This window comes from Mus pahari, chromosome 1, assembly GCF_900095145.1.
Source record: "Mus pahari chromosome 1, PAHARI_EIJ_v1.1, whole genome shotgun sequence".
In the NCBI taxonomy this organism is placed as follows: Eukaryota; Metazoa; Chordata; class Mammalia; order Rodentia; family Muridae; genus Mus; species Mus pahari.
The window spans coordinates 72,765,390-72,786,452 of NC_034590.1; the positions used below are offsets into that span (position 1 = coordinate 72,765,390).

The 21,063-nt window shown below is 43.6% G+C and overlaps 2 protein-coding genes across 5 annotated transcripts in view; one reads left to right on the forward strand and one right to left on the reverse strand.

The window, feature by feature from the left end:
• Nucleotides 1-11,877, reverse strand: part of LOC110316509 (leucine-rich repeat-containing protein 51) — a 20,248-nt gene extending 8,371 nt beyond the window's left edge. Inside the window, exons 1-3 of one of the 4 annotated variants that reach the window (XM_021190860.2) lie at nucleotides 11,767-11,877; nucleotides 1,739-1,801; nucleotides 872-1,009 (exon numbers count right to left, since the gene is read on the reverse strand). In XM_021190860.2, coding sequence (XP_021046519.1) covers nucleotides 872-953 — 82 coding nt within the window. In that variant the 5' untranslated portion in view covers nucleotides 954-1,009; nucleotides 1,739-1,801; nucleotides 11,767-11,877. Of the gene's footprint in view, nucleotides 1-871; nucleotides 1,010-1,738; nucleotides 1,802-11,752 lie in introns of all 4 variants that reach the window. The other 3 variants (XM_029535365.1, XM_021190867.2, XM_029535372.1) reach the window with 3 other exon arrangements.
• A 142-nt stretch (nucleotides 11,878-12,019) lies between these two features.
• The window catches only part of Numa1 (nuclear mitotic apparatus protein 1), a 69,190-nt gene continuing 60,146 nt past the window's right edge, over nucleotides 12,020-21,063 (forward strand). The window contains exon 1 of the mRNA XM_029540960.1: nucleotides 12,020-12,180. The gene's annotated coding sequence lies outside the window, so the exon portion shown is untranslated. The remainder of the gene's footprint in view (nucleotides 12,181-21,063) is intronic.

Below are 21,063 nucleotides of genomic sequence, written 5' to 3' on the forward strand. Positions count from 1 at the left end.
AGAGAGAGAGAGAGAGAGAGAGAGAGAGAGAGAGAGAGAGAAATGTCACAGAATCTGGAAGGGACAGTGCTGCAGCTAAAGAGCACCAGCTGCTCTTCAAAGGACCTGGCTGATCTCCCCACTGGTATGAAGGCTCACAGCCATCTGTAATGCCAGGTTCAAGGGTTTAATACCCACTTCTGGCCTCTGCCTGCACCAGGCACACAAGGGATGCAGATACACATGCAGGTAAAATACCCATACACATAAAGTTAAAATATGCATATTTTTAATCTCAAGGCTGAGGATGAAGCTCAGATGTAAAACATTTGTCCTATATGTCAGAGGACTTCCATTCACTCCTTAACCCAGTAAAACAAAAAATCTTTTTTTTAAAAAAAGATTTATTTATTTCTTTTATGTAATTATACTGTAGCTGACCTCAGACACTCCAGAAGAGGGCATCAGATCTTGTTATGGATGGTTGTGAGCCACCATATGGTTGCTGGGATTTGAACTCTGGACCGTTGGAAGAGCAGTCGGTGCTCTTACCCGCTGAGCCATCTCACCAGCCCAACAAAAAAAAAAAAAAATCTTACTCCACCCTCTCCTTCCTTCAAAGACAGCAAGAAGTTGGGAAAATTCTGTTTAGGCTTTTTGTTTGTTTTTTGAGACAGGGTTTCTCTGTGTATAGCTTTGGCTGTCCTGGACCTCACTCTGTAGACCTTGAACTCAAAAAGACCCTCCTGCCTCTGCCCCCAAGTGCTGGGACTAAACCCTGTACCACCACTGCACAGGCTGTGTAGGCTTTACAAAGAGAAGACTTAAGGGTTTCTTTCTTGGTACCATACAGCCTGATGCGATGCTGTTTTGAGTGCTGTGCTCTGCTGACCTTGGACCATTTGGATGCTTTTGAAGGAGTAGTCAAGAGGAGGCTCCTGCACCGAAGTGTTCATATAGTCCCGTGTGCTCATAGTTCAGGCCATTATTCATCAGGTGGAAACATGGGCCCTGGGAGTCTGGCTTCAGCCTGGGAGGACAGAGGAGAATCAGTGTTCCAGATATGGAGTGTCTATGCTCAGGATTCCCCAAAGCCCTCCACACTGCTTTCTACTCTCTAGAGCTCTAGGCCTGCCTATCTGCATTGCCATTTTAAGGTACTGGTGCTTTCATGTAGAGTATACTTCTTACATAAACTTCACAACACTGAACTCATCTGATAGTTCGAGCACCCTTATCTTAGGAGATGTTTTGTTTTATTGGCATAGGGTCTAATGTAGCCCAGGCTAACCTCAAATTAACAATCTACCTTCCTCAGCCTCCTGAGTGTTGGAATTATGGGTATGTACCATCACACAAGGCTACAGTACCCATTTCTATTTTCCAGATGAAGAAATTGAGACCCAAAGGGTAAAGGACTTGCCCAGAGTTAAGCCGAGTCAGTTGTAGACAGCAGTCATAGTCTCTAGAATCCTACTGAGAACCTTCTTGCAACTCCACAATAGTTACCATAGAGACTGCCTGCTGCCTAGTCTCTGTTGACATCACCTGCAGTATTTTATTGCTTGACAAACCCGTGAAGACCTTCCCTGTACCTGATTGGTGTCTGAGAGCCCTTCACTTTCTGACACAACTCGGGTATTTGCTCCCTTCTCTGTGCAGCTTGTCTATCAGCCCTTTCCATCGGAGAACCCTGCTTCCAGTCACAGCTTGGGTTTAACTATGTATAAACAGAAAACCAGAGTCCACCCTCACTCACCTGTCACTGAGGCCTGAAACGCCATCATAAGGGATTCATTCCTTTGGGTTCAGGGATTGTTCCCTGTTAAAATGGAAACATCCCTCAGAGAGAGGTGAACACAAAGTTATCGGTCATTTGTAATGTGTGACGTGTCTTATCCAGTCCTTTCCATTCTGTTAGGGAAAGTAAAGCTGAGAACACATTTTTCCTGGAGAGTAGGAAGAGCCGTGGAACACTACTCACCTGGGAGGAAGAGAGCTGGAAATTCTACCAAGGGCTGTTGGTGTTTGGTGTGTGTGTGTGTGTGTGTATCATAGAAACAAAAGGCAAACAAGATGTGTCTCGAGGCTAGAGTCCCCTTTCACCCTACCCAATGTCGCCACTTCTCTATCTCCTTGCTTCCCAAAGGATGAGGGTTATAGTAATTACACAGAGAGCAGGATGCTCTGTAGAGCAGTGCTGTCAGAAGGAGAGAATGCAAGTCACAAATGCAGGCCTCACAAATGAGCTTTTAGATACATAGTTTCAAGATTTTAGGAGCCATGTGGGCTAATGAGAAGGCTCAGCAGGTAAAGGCATGTGCTGCACAAGCCTCAACCTGAATTTCATCCCTGAAATATAATAGGAGAAAATCAACTTCTTAAGATTGTCTCAGCGGGGCAGTGGTGGTGCACACCTTTAATCCCAGCACTTGGGAGGCAGAGGCAGGTGTATTTCTCAGTTCGTGGCCAGCTGGTCTACAGAGTGAGTTCCAGGACAGCCAGGGCTACACAGAGAAACCCTGTCTCGAAAAACCAAAAGGAGGAGGAGGAGGAAGAGGAGGAAAAACAATTGACTCATGACCTCCAGAGACTAGTCCACACACACAAAGAAGTGAATAGATGGATATTTTTCAGAGCTATAATTTCAATAAAATGAAATGGGTGAAATTAATCCTAATATACTAACTCAGCATATTCAAAATATTTAACATGTAATCAATATTAGGAATTACTGGGCTATTTTAGAGCCTACTCCAAGATGAATTAGCAACCTGTTGAGTCAGGTGCTTAATTGTCACTGTAGTGGCTATTCCCGGTTGTCAACTTGACTATATTTGAAATGAACTACAATCCAGAATTGGAAGGCTCACCAGTGAACCTAATCTGGAGACTGGGANATAGAAGTTTCTGATCTGGATCTTGGTATGGAGATCTTGAGACACAGTGGTGATTGAATCCAGAAGATTAAGACAGGGAGATCTCGAGTCCAAGATCATCTGGGATTAAAGGTGTGGTGGCACACACCTTTAATCTGGCTACACCTTCTGCTGGGGACCATATAAGGACATTGGAAGAAGGGAGTCTGGCTCTCNCTCTCTCGNCTTCTTGCGGTGTGGGACTCAGCAACTGCTAGATCCTTGGACTTCCATTCACAGCTACTACTGAACCATTGTTGGGATTTGGACTGCAGACTGTAAGTCATCAATAAATTCCTTTACTATATAGAGACTATCTGCAAGTTCTGTGACTCTAGAGAACCCTGACTAATACAGTCACATATGACTAATAGCCATCAATCTGGACAATGCTGATCCAGAAAATTAAAAATGGAAGACAAAAGCCAGGCACGTTTTTAATCCCAGCACTCAGAAGATAAAGGCAGGCTGATCTTCAAGTTCAAGGCTAGCCTGGTCTACAAAGCAACTCCTAGGACAGCCAGGGCTACACAGAGAAACCCTTTTTTCTAAAAACCACCACTACCACTCACAAAAAGGGGCGGGGCTGGGGTTGGGAGGTCAGAAACTAGGTTAAAAGAGTAAATTTATCAGGGACTGCAGGACTTAGTTATGACATTCCTGGCAGCCAAAGCACAAAGGGAAACCTTGGGATATATAATACTCATTAATCACAGAAGTCAAAGAAGAAATCTACCCATGGGGCTGGAGAGATGGCTCAGCGGTTAAGAGCACTGATTGCTCTTCCAGAGGTCCTGAGTTCAATTCCCAGCAACTACATGGTGGCTCACAACCATCTTCAATGGGGATCTGATGCCCTCTTCTGGTGTGTCTGAAGACAGCAACAGTATACTCACATATATTAAATAAATAAATAAAATCTTTAAAAAAAAAAAAAAAGAAAGAAAGAAAGAAAGAAATCTACCCATATGCAGAGACAATGAAACTGGCAAGCACTATTCAAATAAATTTTGTTAAAAGCCAAAGCCAAGAGGCACATCTGTAGTCCTAGCACTTGGGACACTAAGGCCGGAAGATTGTGAGTTTGAGGCCAGCCAGACACCATGTCATGTCAAAAACAAGCAACAAGAAAAGAAGGACATAGTTGAGAATGCAAAGGCATAGCTGGGAATGCTAGGTGTCTGGTGAACACTGGAGACTGAGCTAGGAGGACCATAAAGTCAAGGTCGGCCTGGGTTATAATGAAATCCTATCTCAACAACAACAGAATTCAGGAAGGAAAGCACTTGGTTTTAGTTTAGACTTAATAAACGCAGTGCAAGTAAATTCCTTTCTTGGTAATTTATTATATGTGTCTTAGGGTTTTACTGCTGTGAACAAACACCATGAGCAAGGCAACTGTTATAAAGGACAGCATTTAATTGGGTCAGGCTTACAGGTTTAGAAGTTCAGTCAATTATCATCAGGGCAGGAACATGGCAGCACCCAGGCAAGCCTGGTACAGGAGAAGCTGAGAGTTCTACATCCTCACCTGAAGGCTGCTAGAAGACTGGTTTCTAGGAAGCTAGGACAAGAGTCTTTTTTTTTTTTTTTTTTGAAAGCTAAGCCTTTTTTTTTTTTAATATTTATTTATTATTATATCTAAGTACACTGTAGTTGTCTTCAGACACACCAGAAGAGGGCGTCAGATCTCTTTACAGATGGTTGTGAGCCACCATGTGGTTGCTGGGATTTGAACTCGGGACCTTCAGAAGAGCAGTCAGTGCTCTTAACCGCTGAGCCATCTCTCCAGCCCAGGACAAGAGTCTTAAAGCTTATACCCACAGTGACACACATACTCCAACAAGGCCACACCTCCTCCAACAAGGACACACCTCTAAACAGTGCCACTTCCTAAGCATATACAAACTATCACAATATGGAAGGACAGACTTTATCAGGTTTGGAGGAATAACATAGTAGTATCTTCGAGCCAGCCATGGGGTTGTATGCCTTTAGTCATAGCACTCGGGAAGCAGAGGCAGGTGGATCTATGTGAATTCAAGGCTAGCCAGGTCTACAAAGAAAATTCCTAGACAACCAGGGTTACACATAGAACAGCTGTCTTGAAAAAACCAAGGAAAAAATAGCAGTCTCACTGAGCACACTGGAACACACCTGAAACTCAGCATTTAGGAAGCAGAGACAGGTCCATCAGGAGTCATGGTCATTCTAGCTCCATAGTGAGGGCAGACTGGGCTACATGAGACGGGTCAACAACTTTTTGGGAAGTGTCAGCCTGAATCACACAGCATCTGAATTCTGTCACATATTTGATGGTCCCTGTGGACATTGATTGTTTGTTAGAAATACCTGAAGCTTTTAGATACCAAGTCTATAGGAAACTGTGGTAACTTGATGGAAACATAGAACTTGAGTTGAAGCCTGAGACTAGTGGTCAAATCTGAGTTCGAGGATAGCCTAGTCTACATAGCGATTTCCAGGACTTCATAGAAAAACCCTATCTTAGAACAAAACAAACAAACAAAACCCAACAACAACAAGAAGGAGATGCTGAGCTCTATTTGAGAGTTTATATTTCCACTACTGGAGACAGACCATCATGGGAAAGAAATCCAAGGAGGAGTGGGAGAAGAAACTTACAAAAATAATGATCAGGAAGGAAGATCTTAGATGGGCATAGTGCTCTCCATCCCACTTGGGAGGAAGGCTAAGACAAGCGCTCAAGTTCAGGGCCAACCTGGGCTACATAGTGAGATCCTTTCTAAAAACCAAAGTGGCTGTGTTGGCTTACATTTGTAATCTGAGTACTTGGGAGTTGGAAGCAGAAAGATCAGGAGTTCAAAGTCACTCTCAGTTACAGAACAAGTTTGAAGTAACCACTGTCCTATACAAAACTGTATCTCAAAATAAAAATAAGAGAAAACAAAGGAGATCAGAGCTTATAGCAACAGAGATGAAGACTCCTTGGGCAAAACAAAGTCAAGCTGGAGGTAGCACATGGGCAACATGGTAGAGGTCCTCACTGCCCTGACTGCTGGTGAGTTCACTCACCCATGCCAGAGTAAATGAGTTGCCATTTGGTTTAGGAAAATCTATAGGCATTCAATAACTCTATTATTATTGTTGTTGTTGTCGTTGTTATTATTTTATATCCTGTGGTGTTAGGGATTGAATGTACACCCTTTGCACATACTAGGCAGGCAAGCTCTGGTACTGAGTCACATCTGCAACCTCCACAGGTTTTCGTAAAACTAGAAGAACCTAGCTCAGGCAGAAGCCCAACCTAGTTTAGTACCCACATTTATTTATTTATTTGTAAATAAATAAATGTAAAAAATGTATATATATATATATATATATATATATATATATATATATATATATATATATATATGGCTGTTTTGCCTGTATGTATATTTGTACACCATTTATGTCTGCTGCCTATAGAGGTCAGAGGTAAGATCCCCGGGCACTGGAGTTATAGACTGTTGTGACCAATCATGTTGGTGCTGGGGACTGAACCTGGTGCTCCTGACTGCCAAGTCATCTTTCTAGTCCCTATTTTTTGTTTTTTTGAGACAAGATCCCATGTATCTGGCCTCAAACACCTTGTGTAGCTAATGTTAACCTTGGACTTCTAAGCTTCTTGCTTCCACTTCCCAAGTGCTGAGATTATGAGAGTGAACCAGGATATCCCATTTTCCTACAATAGGGTTGATGCAGCTGGGGATTGAATCCTTATCCTCAGACTAAGCTCTAGGTTGGAGCCTGAGCTCTGTACCACTGAACATGTATTTTAAAATAACAAACAAGTTTTTACTGTTCTTTGGTGACTAGAACTTTAGTGCAGAAATGATTTTGTATAGCACCAACTTCCAATCAATCTTTTGGTTTTTATTTATGATGTATACAGTGTTCTACCTGCATGTATGCCTGCATGCCAGAAGAAGGCACCAGATCTCATTATAGATGGTTATGAGCCACCATGTGGTTGCTGGGAATTGAACTCAGAACCTCTGGAGGAGCAGTCAGTGCTCTTCACCTCTGAGCCCTCTCTCCAGTCCCCCAATCAATCTTTTGAAGAAGACTGCAACTAGAGCTCTGAGATGGGTGATTTTGCTTGTTATAGCTAGCACTGTGCCTCATTCATCATCATTCAAGGAACTTGGCTTATCAGAGGCCCTTGGGGAGTGAGAAGCTGTTTGGGCAGTTAACACTGAGCTGTTTTAAGAATGGCTAACAACTGGTTCCCAGCTCCAGCTGTTTCATTCCACACCTCATTCCCAGTAAGATATCAATTCAGTTCTGCAGGTGTTTGGTGAGTGCTTGCTGCCCTGTGCCAGACCAAAAGGAATGAAGACAAAGAACAAATAATAGAACCCTGTCAGGAACACAGAGAGACCTGCTGGGCTTCTATTGATTGTGGTAGAGCAATCTGTAGCCAGTTCCAACTTACAGTTGCCTATTTAGTGAATATTCTGTTTAATCACTCAGCCCTAGTAGATCTGGGCCTGTACAACCACCTCCACTTCCGCCTTCCCTTTCTTTGCTTTGCCTCCCAAGTGTTGGGATTAAAGGAGAACCATCATGCCCTGTTTTTTGTTTGTTTTGTTTTAAAGACAGAGTCTCTATATAGTCCTGCCTGGTCTGAAACTTGGTAATGTAGACCAGGCTGCTTTGAACTCATGGAGATCCTCCTCCTGCAACCCAAGTGCTGTGATTTTAGGGGTGTGTGTGTGTGTGTGTTTATAAATGTTGGTATGGGTATCCATACTGACGTGTAAACGTATGTGGAGACCCAAGAAGAACCTTGGGTGTATTTCCTCAGTTGCCATCCACTTCCCCCATGTTTTTTTTGTTTTTTTTTGTTGTTGTTGTTTTGTTTTGCTTTTCGAGACAGGGTTTCTCTGTATAGCCCTGGCTGTTCTGGAACTCACTTTGTAGACCAGGCTGGCCTTGAACTCAGAAATTTGCCTGCCTCTGCCTCCTGAGTGCTAGGATTAAAGGCGTGTGCCACCACTGCCCGGCACCCCCGTGTTTTTTGAGAAATGGTTTCCTAATGACCTAGAACTGACCAGGCAGGCTAAGTTGACTAGGCAGGTTTCTGACTGCCTCTGATACCCAGTGCTGGGATTATAAATGTGTACCATCATGTCTTACAAACTGAGTTCCATATACTTGCAGGGCAAGTACTTTACCAATCAAACTGTCTCTCCAGTCCCTAAACATAGTTTTACACTTACTTTATGAGTGTTTTGCCTATATGTATGTGCACCATAAATGTGCCTGGTGTTTGGTGCCTATGGAGATCAGGGGATTGCCAGATGCTGTGGAACTGGAATCCTAAATGGATTGAGCTACCACATGGGTACTGAGAACTGACCCTGGGTCCTGAGGAAGAGCAGACGGTGCTCAGTGCTTTAACTGCAGAGCCATCTCTCCAGCCTCATGTGCCTTCTTATGTGTGTGTGTTTAAGATATAGTTTAAATTATATATGTATATTTAAGTTATGTGTACATGCCTGTGTGAAGGTACCCATAGATGCCAGAAGGCAGCATCAGATTCCCCTGGAGCTATGTTACAGATTGTTGTGAGTCACCCAGTGCAGGTGCTAGGAACTAAACTCAGGTCTTCTTCAGTAGTACATACACTTAACCATTGAGTCATCTCTACAGCTACACCACTTCCATTTTGAAAGAGGTTCTCACACAGCTTCGGCTGGCCTAGAACCTTCTAGATGGCCAAGGATGACTTGAATTCCTGATCCTCTCTGCTTCTACTGCCCCAGTGTGAAGATTGCTGATATGTGTCATCACACCTGGCTTTGTTAAAATCTTTCTTTTCCAAAGAAAACAGATGATTTTAATTTATCAATTTAGGTATTAAATCTGGCAAGAATCAATGATTCCTATTCAGTGGTCTCTCCTGTGTCCTTCCCCTTTGCACTATAATTTTATACTCTGATGCTGAGCTCAGCATTTGAACCAGCCAGTGAAATGCTGATAAAATGAAGAAAACAGAAGAAAGTGCTCTAGCACTGAGCTGTATTTCCAGCCTGGCAAATAGAAGCTTTATAGGAAGGCTTGCTCTCTTGCTGTCTGCCAATGCCATGAGAACTGTCTGGAGTGCTGGGGAGATGTGAGACCTCTGCCCGTGGCAGAGGTCATTGAAAATGAGGCAATGACTTGAGCTGAGGCCAGCTTCGACTAGTTCACAGTCAGCTAGCTCCTAATGTCAAGACTGGTAGGTCACCTAATCCACAAATGAACTCAGCCAGGATAAGAACCATCCATGTACCTCAGAGTCATCAAAAGAAGAATAAATACTTATTGTTTGAAGCCATCATGGTTTTAGATGGTTCGGTTTGCTACACAGCAACTGCTTACTGACCAATTCCTCACTTGCACTTTGGACACAACTTTATTATCATCTGTTGTGATAATAAACACTTGTGAAATGCAGATGAATCCTACCTGAAGAGTTATTGTATGGCATAGAGCAGATGTTCAATACATGGAAGTAGCCAAAATTGTTAGTACTTTACTCTCTGTGTTAGTGGGCCCTGCACATGCCAGGACAAGTACTGAATTGAGTTACACCTTCAGTCCTCTGAATTAATTTCTTTATTATTTATTTAGTTTCTGTTTTCTTCCTGTAAACTTCAAGACAGGGACAGAATGTTAGACTTGTGTTTCGATAAATACTCCACACGGAACTTGACAAAGACTGGGTACTGGCTTGATGGATAAATAGAATGATTAAAGAAAAAAGGGATGAATGAAGGCTTAAGTGTGTCAGGAAGAAGAGCAGAGTCCCAGGCAGGATGCCACCTTCCTCAGCCCTGCGGCTGCCCTCAGGCAGTCGCTTTCCCAGCCACTTTTCTGAGTGAAGACTCTCTGTGTGTGTTCATCTCACCAGCTGACTCACTGATCTGACCAATGACAGGGTTAAGGGCACACTTGTTTTGAATTGGAAGTTTTCTTTTCAAAACTTAATTTAAAAAAATGTACATGTTGCTGGCAGTGGGACACCTACCTTTAATCCCAGCACTTGGGAGGCAGTGGCAGGCGGATCTCTGAGTTTGAGGCCAGCCCAATCTACAGAGGGAGTTCTAGGAAAGCCAGGGCTACACAGACAACTCTTGTCTCAGAAAAACAAAAACAAAACAAAACAAACCTATAGCTGTTTTTGTTGTTGTTGGTTTTTTTTTGTTTTTGTTTTTTGTTTTTTTTTTTTTTGGTTTTTCGAGACAGGGTTTCTCTGTTTAGCCCTGGCTGTCCTGGAACTCACTTTGTAGACCAGGCTGGCCTCGAACTCAGAAATCTGCCTGTCTCTGCCTCCCAAGTGCTGGGATTAAAAGCATGCACCACCACTGCCCTGCATTGTTTTGTTTTGTTTTTTAAAGGCATTTAGGGGCCTAACATGAGGTGAGGTCACCACCTTTGGGGGTGAGGGAATGAGAGAAGGTAGACTGGATCAAAACATGTGCATGTATGAAATTCATAATAAGAAAAATGACATTTAGGTATTAAATGGATTACATTAGAAATGGAAGGGTTATTAAGGGTAATACTTGGGGACTTGACTTGGATACATTGTGGGAATACTGGGTGAGACCCAGGCTTGGTAGAGAGGATTAGAGTGCACAGAGAAATACTGAACTTGACATGTCTCAACTATATCCTGGAGGAGATGTCAAGGACAGGATTGGTTATACAGATCTGGCACTTAACTGATGAAGGCTTGGCTGGAGACATGCAGGTGGCAAATGAAGGTGTGGCTGTTGATGAGTCCTAAGAGGAGGGTATAGTGAGGTTGGAACACAAGACAGCACAGAAGAACTTTAAAATAGTAAGTGTACCAAGGGCAGCGTCAGACCTCAGGTTTCCTGTCAGCTGTTTCTTGCCTTGTTTAAACACATTTGATTCCCATTTCTCCTTTCTTCATTAATAATTTCAAGGATGTATTTGAAACGGATTCGTGTTGAAGTGTAAAGAAGTCAGGACAGTCATACAGGTTCATTTTCCCTTGGACAGTTTAACAGAATCCTTGGGATGCAGCCAGTTCAAGCTAAATGGAAAAGGTTTGATCTTAAAGAACTGGAATCTACTTCTAGTGTTGTCAATAGTGGCCTTGGGCAAGTCACTTATCTCTGGGTTTCAGTTTTTCGATCTGTGAAATGGAGATAAATATCACTGATTCATAGAGTTGTTTTAAAAGAAAAAGAGAGGCTGTAAAAAAACTTGGTAAGTTACTAAATGTACTAAATCTTTGAGAAATATGGAAGATATGAAGAACTAAACTCTAGCTTCTAGAAGCTTGTCAGGCTTAGGATAAGGCTTAGGTGTAGGAACAAGAGGCTAATTTACAGATGGCACTCATACATGTGTGGATACGAGGAATCTGGTGGCTCCCTGAAAAGGGTCTTCTTGCTTGGAAGAGTAAAAAAGGGAGGTGCGACTTTAAAGCCCCGTGTCATTTTCTACATCTCCAGAAACCAAGGACCGCGAATTACTCAGATGTGTCATGTTAAGCAAGTCCTAGTTCTTCCGAGGAAAACCAACACCATGCCCGAGGGCGTTTCTGACTTCCCCGTGTCTGGGACTTGAGGCACCCGTACTAGGAAAGCGCCATTCTTGCGCAGAGGTGCCCCTAAGCACCGCCAAAATATGTATGGGTATGATATCCATAGTCCCGCAGTTTATCTCGAGGGTTGTGTTCACTCGTGAAGAGGAACGAGGGTTTGGGGAGAATCTCAGGTCCCCGTTTGGGAAAGTTCTTATTCTTTTTGTGGAGTTCCCTTTCAGAGAGCGCTAGTGTCCTAGTTTTCCCGTTCTCCCGCCCAACTCACCCGCAGTCGCTTACCCTCCGGCTTCAGCGTCTCACAGCCTGAAGAGTTACTCAGCGCAACCCCATAGCAACTACCTTAGTCACCACGCCCTAGACGGCTCACTTGAACGTGCTCGTGGTGCGGCCCGGAACTTGTAGTTCATCAGGGCTGGACGCCGAAGCCGCGGGGTTTGCTGGGATTTGTAGTTCAAGGCGAGTCCGGGATCCGGAAGTAGTCTCACTCCCTCTTTTTCCCTTTTCAGTGGCCCTTGTACTTCCTTTTCCCGGGTCCGCCAGAGTGCCCGGCAAACAACAGCCGACTGGGGCCAATGAGAGGGCGGCGAGAGGGGGCGGGATCATAGTTTAAACTAATTGTGTCTTCACCGTGCGAGAAACTAGTTGAGGTGAGGTGTGGTCCGGCGGGCTCGTGGCGGAGCAGCGCGCTGCCAGGTAACCGGCGCGGGGCCCTTGGCAGGCGTGCGGCCTGGGTGCTCTCAGGGGACGGCTAGGCCCAGAGGGGGTGCTACTGACCACGCCGATGCGAGAGAAAGGTCTCCGTAACCGAGGGGGAAAAGGGGAACCCACAGGGGGCCAGGTTTGTGGGAGCCGGCAGTGTTCGAGGGGATGGGTCTGTTTGGGGGCTTGCTAGTGGGATTGTGGCTGCGGATCGCAGGGCGTCCTGGGGGCTGGGAAATAGTCAGAGGATTGTACCTGAAGGTGCTGTTGCGCCAGGAGCTTGTTTATTGTTAATGATAGCAGCAGTGGCATCTTCTTAGCTTCCAGTGTTTCTGATTTTTTGCTTGTATATAAGGATCACCTTTTTAATTTTTTTAAACCACCTTGTACATGTTTTATAGGTGGGGACCCAGAGGTTTATGTTTACCTTAGTAAGGGTTACAGTTGGTTCGAGTTTTGTTATATCTGGGGGTGTTGAGCACTGAACATAAATGATGGGAAGGGACGGTGTTGGGATGCACTTTGTATGTAAACGATGAACTTACCAGCCTTTCCTGCTTCTTGGGTGTGAGAGGCAAATCAGATAACACTGTTTTTGCAAGCATCTTCAAGAGTACAAATGTAAGATGTTGTTGTTGTTGTTGTTTTTTCCAAGACAAGGTTTCTCTTTTTAGTTTTGAATGTCCTGGAACTCACTCTGTGGACCAGGCTGGCCTTGAACACAGAGATCTGCCTCTGCCTCTGCCTACTGCTGGGAGCAAAGGTGTGCAGAGCCATGCCTGGCTGGGTAACCTTTTGCTTACTTCCGAGGCCGCACTTGTCATCTGTTTTATTAGAATCTTTTTCCGTATTTGTCTGCCCTTCTAGGTAGTGAATATATATTTGTCCTGATGGCTACTTAAGATTTGAGTATGTCATGGCCATTACTGTATGTCTTGGAATGTTGCATTTTCTTGGGCTTAGGGGAATAGAAGCCTAGCTTACTCATTTCCTCATTTGCTGTCCTCCACTATCCCTATGACACTGAGACATAGGTAGGTTCCTGGGCCAGATCACATCCTATGTAGTATATGTGGGTTGGTTGGAGAGTGTGGGATCTCCTGGGTCTAGGGCAATCAAGAAAAAGGGGCCTAATTTCTAGGGCTACCTGTTGGACTGTTTCATCTGCTTTGTCAAGTTGCCCTCTGAGATGCAGTCTTTTTCGTTTTGATGCCCTGGACAGTGGATGATAGACAACTGTTTAGGCCCCCATAGGGCCCTTAGTAGGGAGAGGATTTCCTCTTTATAGTCTTTTCTCCTGTCATCAGAAGGCCTCACTCCCTGTAAATAGCCATGTGGATATGAGTGGTAGCAAAGGCATACAGGCTATCTGGGTAATATTAAGTCTCTTGTCTTTTCCCAACTCTAACGCTTTGGTTAGAGCTATTCAGCTTTCCGGACTGATGTTCCAGTCCGGAGTGGCTCTGCCCATATGATCTCAGTGTTTGAGACCACTGCTGCCGCAGCATACCTCTGTCCCAGCGTACCTCTGTCCCTCCTGAATGAAGCTAGTATAGGAGGGACAGAGGTGAACCATGTTATCTCTGCGTCCATCAAAGGGGTGTCTTGAAGATCGGTCTAGATATGGGCCAGAATGTCCAAGCAGTCATGCAGTGGCCCATTGAGGTCTGGGTCAGGCAGCAGGGCAGCTGGGTTTAGGGAAGTTGGGGCCTGAAAAGAACCTTTATATCCTAGGGGCGTTTAAGAGGAGAGACTGGGTAATGAGTCATTCTGGAGTTGGTGAGCCATGTGTCTGGGTTTGGAGGGTGCTATTTAAATACTCTATCGATAGCATGAAGCGTGGTGCTGATTAGGCTCTGGCCAAATGACAGTTTGTCAGCGTCCTTGACCAGGAGGCAGAGACAGGAGGGCAGTTATGGTAATGATGCATAAGCAAGGGGCCAGCCTCTGGCTACCAGGTCTGATTTTGAGAAGTAGGCCACTAGATGACCCCAGGGCCCAAGAGTATGATTCAGTACCCCTTTTTACTATCTCAGATCTTTCTTCCACAAAGAGATGGACTTAGTTACATCTGGCAACCCCAAGGCTGGTACAGAAATTAAGGCCTTCTTTAAGGCGTCAAAGGCTTTCTGATGTTTCTCTGTTCACCCAAAACTATCAGGGGGGCCCTTTGGTGGCCTCATATAGTGGCTTAGCTATTTTTGTAAAACTGCTACATAGTCTGCGGAATCTAGCAGACCCTAAGAATTCCCTTACCTGGTGGGGAGTCTTGGGTTCCCTTCACACATTCTTGTTTTATCTCTGCTGCCACCAGGAGGTCATCTACATGCTGTAAAAGAGTTAGGGTGCTGGGTTTTGTACTCAGGGCCTCATGGCCTCATCAAAGATGGTAGGCAAGATTTTAAATCCTTGGGGCAGATGGGTCCAAGTCAGCTGTCTGCTAATCCTAAGCCCTGGATCATGCCATTCAAAGGCAAAGGTCTTGGGCACCAAGGGTAAGCTGAAGAAAGCATTCTTTAAATCCAGCACTGTATTATCATTGGCACTCAGGAGGAAGAACACTCAAGAGGGTGTAGGGTTTAGGGACTGTTGGCTAGATATCCATAACTCGCTTATTTACTTCTCTCAAGCCTTGTACCAGTCTATAATCATTAGTTCCAGGCTTCTTGATTGGCAGGAGGGGAGCGTTCAGGCTAATTGAGATAGTCTCAGGAGCCCCGAATTTAATAGTCCCTGATATAGGGGGGGATTATACCTTCCCTGGCCATCAGGGGCAGGGGGTACTGTTGGAACTGTACAGGCTCTACCCCCTGTTTGTGCTCAATCAAAATTGGGGTCCAATGATTAGCTGTACTGACTCCTCCTGTCTCTGCCTAAGCATTGGGGAAGCGATCTAACAAAGTAGTAATTGATCTTCTGAGGTGGGGAAGGCCTAAAAAAAACAACCGATACTGTTTAGCCAGAGTGGTGGTTAGAACATGAATAGGCTTCCCCCTGAATCTAATAGTTTGGCTCCCACTGGGGAGAAATGCAGTTGTGCCCTCATTTTTGTCAACATATCTCTCTCCAAGAGGGTTAGGAGCTTTTGTGTAAACAAGTACCCTGTGCACTCCCAAGTCCACTATTCTTTTTTTTTTTTTTTTTAAAGATTTATTTATTATATGTAAGTACACTGTAGCTGTCTTCATGTCTTCAGACACTCTGGAAGAGGAATGTCAGATCTTGTTACAGATAGTTGTGAGCCACCATGTGGTTGCTGGGATTTGAACTCAGGACCTTCGGAAGAGCAGTCAGTGCTCTTAACCGCTGAGCCATCTCTCCAGCCCCCAAGACCACTATTCTTTTTTTTTGTTTTTGTTTTTGTTTTTGGTTTTGTTTTTTTTTTTTTGGAGACAGGGTTTCTCTGTATAGCNCTGGCTGTCCTGGAACTCACTTTGTAGANCAGGCTNGCCTCGAACTCAGAAATCCNCCTNCCTCTGCCTCCCAAGTGCTGGGATTAAAGGTGCACACCACCACACCCGGCAAGACCACTATTCTTAATGTAGTTCATGAGTATTGTTGAATTCTTGTTGCCCTTGGACCCAGGGTTTCTTTGAAGAAACTTTACCTTCAGGCTTCAGCAAGACAGAATGTTAAGCTCCACTATCTACAAAGAAGCAGGTGGGTTTCCCCTCCACTTTTAAGGTTCCCCTGGGCTAGGGGTGGGGGTCTTAACCCTATCCCACTGTTCTTCCTCTCTGTTTCCATCTTCTAAGACCATGGTTTGAATAGGCTTCTTTTTCTTGGGGCATTCCCTGGCCCCGTGGCCCTTACAATAAGCACATTGGTTCTTATCTCCTTCTCTGGAAGCCATCTGTTTCAGGCATCTCCTACAGCCTTCTGGTGGCTGTGGCTGCCAACAGGATCTTTGCCAGGTTGAGAGTCTGTTCCTCCTGCTCTTTCACCTGTCGTTCCTCCATTTGTTTTTCTGCTTTTATCTGTTCCTCTGTACCCTCCCTTCCATTAAACACATTCTCTGCCACTATCAGTAAGTCTCTCAGACCCTTTTCTCCTAACCCCTTAAACCTCTGGAGCTTTCTCTTGCTATCTGGTGCAGCCTGGTTAATAAAGGCAAGAGCTGCCACTGCCTTTGCTTCTGGTGAGTCAGCATCCATGGGGTGTATTGTTTGGATTAACTCTTCCAGCAGCTTGTTTGCTTGCTTGCTTATTTTGATGGTGCTAGGAGTTGAACCCAAAGTATGTGAGGCAAGTATTCTACCACTGAGCAGTAACCCTAGCCCTCTTAAATGTATAATGGTTATTATTATTACGATTTATTATGTGTGTGTTCTGTGATGTGTGGAAGTCTGAGGACAATTTTAACAGTCAGTTCTCTCATTCCACTGGGGTTTGGGGGCTTGGACTCAGGTATCAGGTTAATGTAGGGACCTTTTTTGCTGACAAAATCATTTCCCTGGTCCTCTTTTTTTTTTTAATTTTTTTTAAATCAACCTTATTGGGGCTGGAGAGATGTCTCAGAAGTTAAGAGTGAGCACTGGCTGTTCTTCCAAAGGACTCTGGTTCAATTCCAAGCACCCACATGGCAGCTCACAACTGTCTGTAATTCCAGTTCCAGAGGATCTGACATCCTCACATAGGTATATACGTGCAGGCAGAAGACCAATGTACATATGATAAAAATAAATAATTTTAAAAAATCATCCTTATTTATCTAATTAATGTACAGTAAACTTCACCTAAGTTTTGATAGATATATCCAGCTGGGAAAACCTGTCACACACAAGACATTTCACACTCAGAAATTTCTCACACACAAGACGTTTCACACTCAGAAATTTCTTCATGTTTTTTTATAGATCTTTTCTTTTAAACTGGTCTTGGGAAACCAGCAATCTTCTCTTTGTCAGTACAGATTGTGTATGTATGTGTGTGTATGTGTATATATAATATATATATATATATATATATATATATATATATATATATATATGGCTTCTCCTGTAACATTTCTCTTTTCTTTTCTTCAAGACTAAGTGCTCTGTAGCCCTTGCTGATCTGGAGCATGTTATGGAGGCCAGCCTGACTTTGATATGTAATTTTCAAACGTTTTTCAAAAATTCATTACAGTGTTTGTATCTGTTTGTGTGGGCACCCATACCACAGTAGAGGTATGGAGGTCAGACAGCAGATTCTTAGTGCTTTCTCCTTTCACACGTAATTGGTTTCAGGGAGCTGAACTCGGGTCACCCAGGCTACCTCCTGGCCTCAGTCTCACTTTGAACAAGCTTGGATCCTTTCCCAGCCGCCTCCCAGTGCTAGGACTCAAGTGTGAGGACGGCACTCTTAAACTTTTTTTTTTTTTTTTTTTTAAATTGTGTATATCAGTAATCTGTTAGATTCCGTTGCTAGGTACTATTTCTTTGTATAGTGATATCAAATTTTGTTTATCATTTACTGTGCTTTTTGTTTTTGTTTTCCTGTTACTAGGGATAGAACCTGGGGTTTTATGCTGGACAACTGAGCTTGGGCCTGGCTCTTAAAACCTCTCTCTTTTAAGCCGGGTGTGGTGTCGCACACCTTTAATCCCAGCACTCGGGAGGCAGAGGCAGGCGGATTTCTGAGTTCCAGGCCATCCTGGTCTACAGAGTGAGTTCCAGGACAGCCAGGGCTACTGTCTCAGAAAACAACAACAACAACAAACCCTCTCTCTTTGACTCTGTCTCTGTGTCTCTCTTTGCTGGGTTAGGGCCTTAGCATAACAGGGAAGTGCCTTACCACGGGCAACAACCCCGGCTGATTCGCTACCGATAGACATTTAGGGTATTTGTCCCCGTGTCCCCCCCCCCCCCCCAGTCAGGGTTTCTTTGTATAACTCTGGCTATCCTGGAACTCACTCTGTAGACCAGGCTGTCCTTGAACTCAGAAATCCGCTTACCTCTGCCTTCCAAGTGCTGGGGTTATAGGTATGCGCCACCACTGCCCAGCACTTTTTGGTTGTTATGGCTAAGATTTCTTTGATCATTCATGTACAAATATCTGAATAGTCATGAAATATCTGAATAGTCATGTATTTCATTTCTTTTTGGAGTGGAGTGACTGGATTTTTGTATGGCATGTATTAACTTTTAAAGAAATTATCAAGTTTTTCAAGGTAGTTATACTGTTTTATATTTCAGTAATAGTGTATGATTTATGAAAGCTAAATATATAGTGTATGAATTGCTAAATATATGTTTGTTTGTTTGTTTGTTTTTTTCCAGACAGGGTTTCTCTGTGTAGCCCTGGCTGTCCTGGAACTCTTAGACCAGGCTGGCTTTGAACTCAGAGATCCTCCTGTCTCTGACTCCCAAGTGCTGGGATTAAAGATATGTGCCATCACAGCCTGCCTGGCTGCTAAATAGTCTTGCCAGTATTTGGTATTAGAATCTTAGGTTTCTGCTACCTTTCTTTAAAACACTCATCGATCGATAGGGACATGGCTCTTTCCTTATGCCTTGTGAAGTCTGAGGAATGGAACTTGAGTCCTCAGACTTTACTACTGAGCTGTCTTACCTGCCTCCCCCCCCTTTTTTTTGCCATTCTTAACATAAGTATATAGTCTATCTCATTGTGGTTTTAATTCATGTTTTCCTAAACATGATTCTCTGTTTTTGTGTTTTGTGATTTCTTCTGTTGGATGGATCAATGTTGTTTTAATCCTAGGATGAAAAGTGTTTGTAATTTTGCTTTACTTGTAAATTTCCAGGCCATAAGTACTGTATAAATTTGACCAGTAATACCTTCTTGTACACACCTGTCATTTTTAATGGACACAAGGAGTTGTCTTCCTACTTTGTTAGGTCAGCAAGGCAAGCTGCTTTATCTTCTCATGGAAAGGTTCTTTTTATAGCCTAGCTTTCTGCCAAGAGTACATTTTGAGTCTCAGCCTCTGCACAGTAATCTCATTGACTTCTGTGGGCTCAGGCTATGCAGCTGGCCTGGCGTGATGCACACACACCTTTAACTCTAGCACTGGTGAGACACACTAAAGCAAATGGCCAGCCTGGTCTACATAGAGAGCCAGGCAAGCTGAGGTTATAAAAGTAAACTAGGCCTATGAGGGTGCCATGTATTTCAGTTTTTTTTTTTTTTTCTTTCTGAGGGTCTGACACCCTCTTCTGGTGTGTGTGAAGAGAACAATGGTGGTGTATTCATATGCATAAAATAAATATTTAAAAATTATTTTATCTTATGTGTCTCAGTGTTTTGTCTGCATGTATGTCTGTATATGACATATGTGCCTGGTGCCCAAGGAGTCCAGAAGAAGACACTGGATTCCCTGGAACTGGAGTTATAGACAATTATGGGGTCTTATGTGGGTGCTGGAATCAAACCCAGGTTCTCTGGAAGATCAGCCAACGTTTCAACCATTGAACTTTAGTCCCTTTAAACTTTAACTTAAAAATTTAAAAAGGGACAGGGGCTGAGAGAGGTGGCTCAGTGGTTAAAAGCTCTTGCTTATTTTCTAGTGGACGAGGGATCAGCTCCAAGCACCCAAATTGTGGCTCACAATCATCTATAACTCCAGTCCCCGGGGAATCTGATGGCTTCTGTGGGCACTGCATGTGTATACATATACATACATATGTATGTACACCCATGTACATAAAATGAAATATTTGCACTACTTTTGTGCTTGGTGTCCAAAGAGGCCAGAAGGTGATGTCAGATCCCCTGGAACTGTAGTTAGAGATAATTGTGAGCCACAGTGTAGGTGTAGGTGTTGGGCATCAAGCCTAGGTCCTCTGAAAAAGCAGTACTCTTTTTTTTTTTTTAAATTATTTTATTAGATATTTTCCTCATTTACATTTCAAATGCTATCCCTAAAGTCCCCTATACCCTCCCCCCACCCTGCTCCCCTACCCACTCACTCCTACATCTTGGCCCAGGCGTTCCCCTATATGGGGCATATAAAGTTTGCAAGACCAAGGGGCTTCTCTTCCCAATGATGGCTGACTAGAAAAGCAGTACTCTTAACTGCTGAGCTGTCTCTCTAGCCCTCTGTCATATATTTCTGACACTATTAGATTTTTTTTAAAGATTTATTTATTAATATTATTATATATAAATACACTGTAGCTGTCTTCAGACACACCTGAAGTGGGTGTCAGATCTCATTATGGATGGTTGTGAGCCACCATATGGTTGCTGGGATTTGAACTCATGACCTTCGGAAGATCAGTCAGTGCTCTTAACCACTGAGCCATCTCTCCAGCCCCCACTATTAGATTGTTACGCTGTGAGCTAATGCAACTTTGAGTTGGTTTCTAACTTTAGGGTTTCCTTTTCTTTCTTTTTTAACTTGCTTTTGCAGTAGTGGGTATTGAATCTAGGGTCTCTGCACTGAACTGCAGACCTTCCCTCTTTTTCTCTCTCTCCTTTTTTGAGACAGGGTCTTTTTAGCCCTTCACACCAGGTTCTTTTTTCTTTTTCTTTTCCTCTTTCTTTCTTTCTTTCTTTCTTTCTTTCTTTCTTTCTTTCTTTCTTTTTTTTTAAGTATTTATTTATTTATTTAATGTATATGAGTACACTGTAGCTGTCTTCAGACACACCAGAAAAGGGCATCAGATCCCATTACAGATGGTTGTGAGCCACCATGTGGTTGCTGGTAATTGAACTCAGGACCTCTGGAAGAGCAGTCAGTGCTCTTTTCTTTCTTTCTTTTCTTCTTCTTCTTCTTCTTCTTCTTCTTCTTCTTCTTCTTCTTCTTCTTCTTCTTCTTCTTCTTCTTCTTCTTCCTTCTTCTTCTTCTTCTTCTTCCTTCTTCTTCTTCTTCTTCTTCTTCTTCTTCTTCTTCTTCTTCTTCTTCTTCTTCTTCTTTCTTCTTCTTCTTCTTTC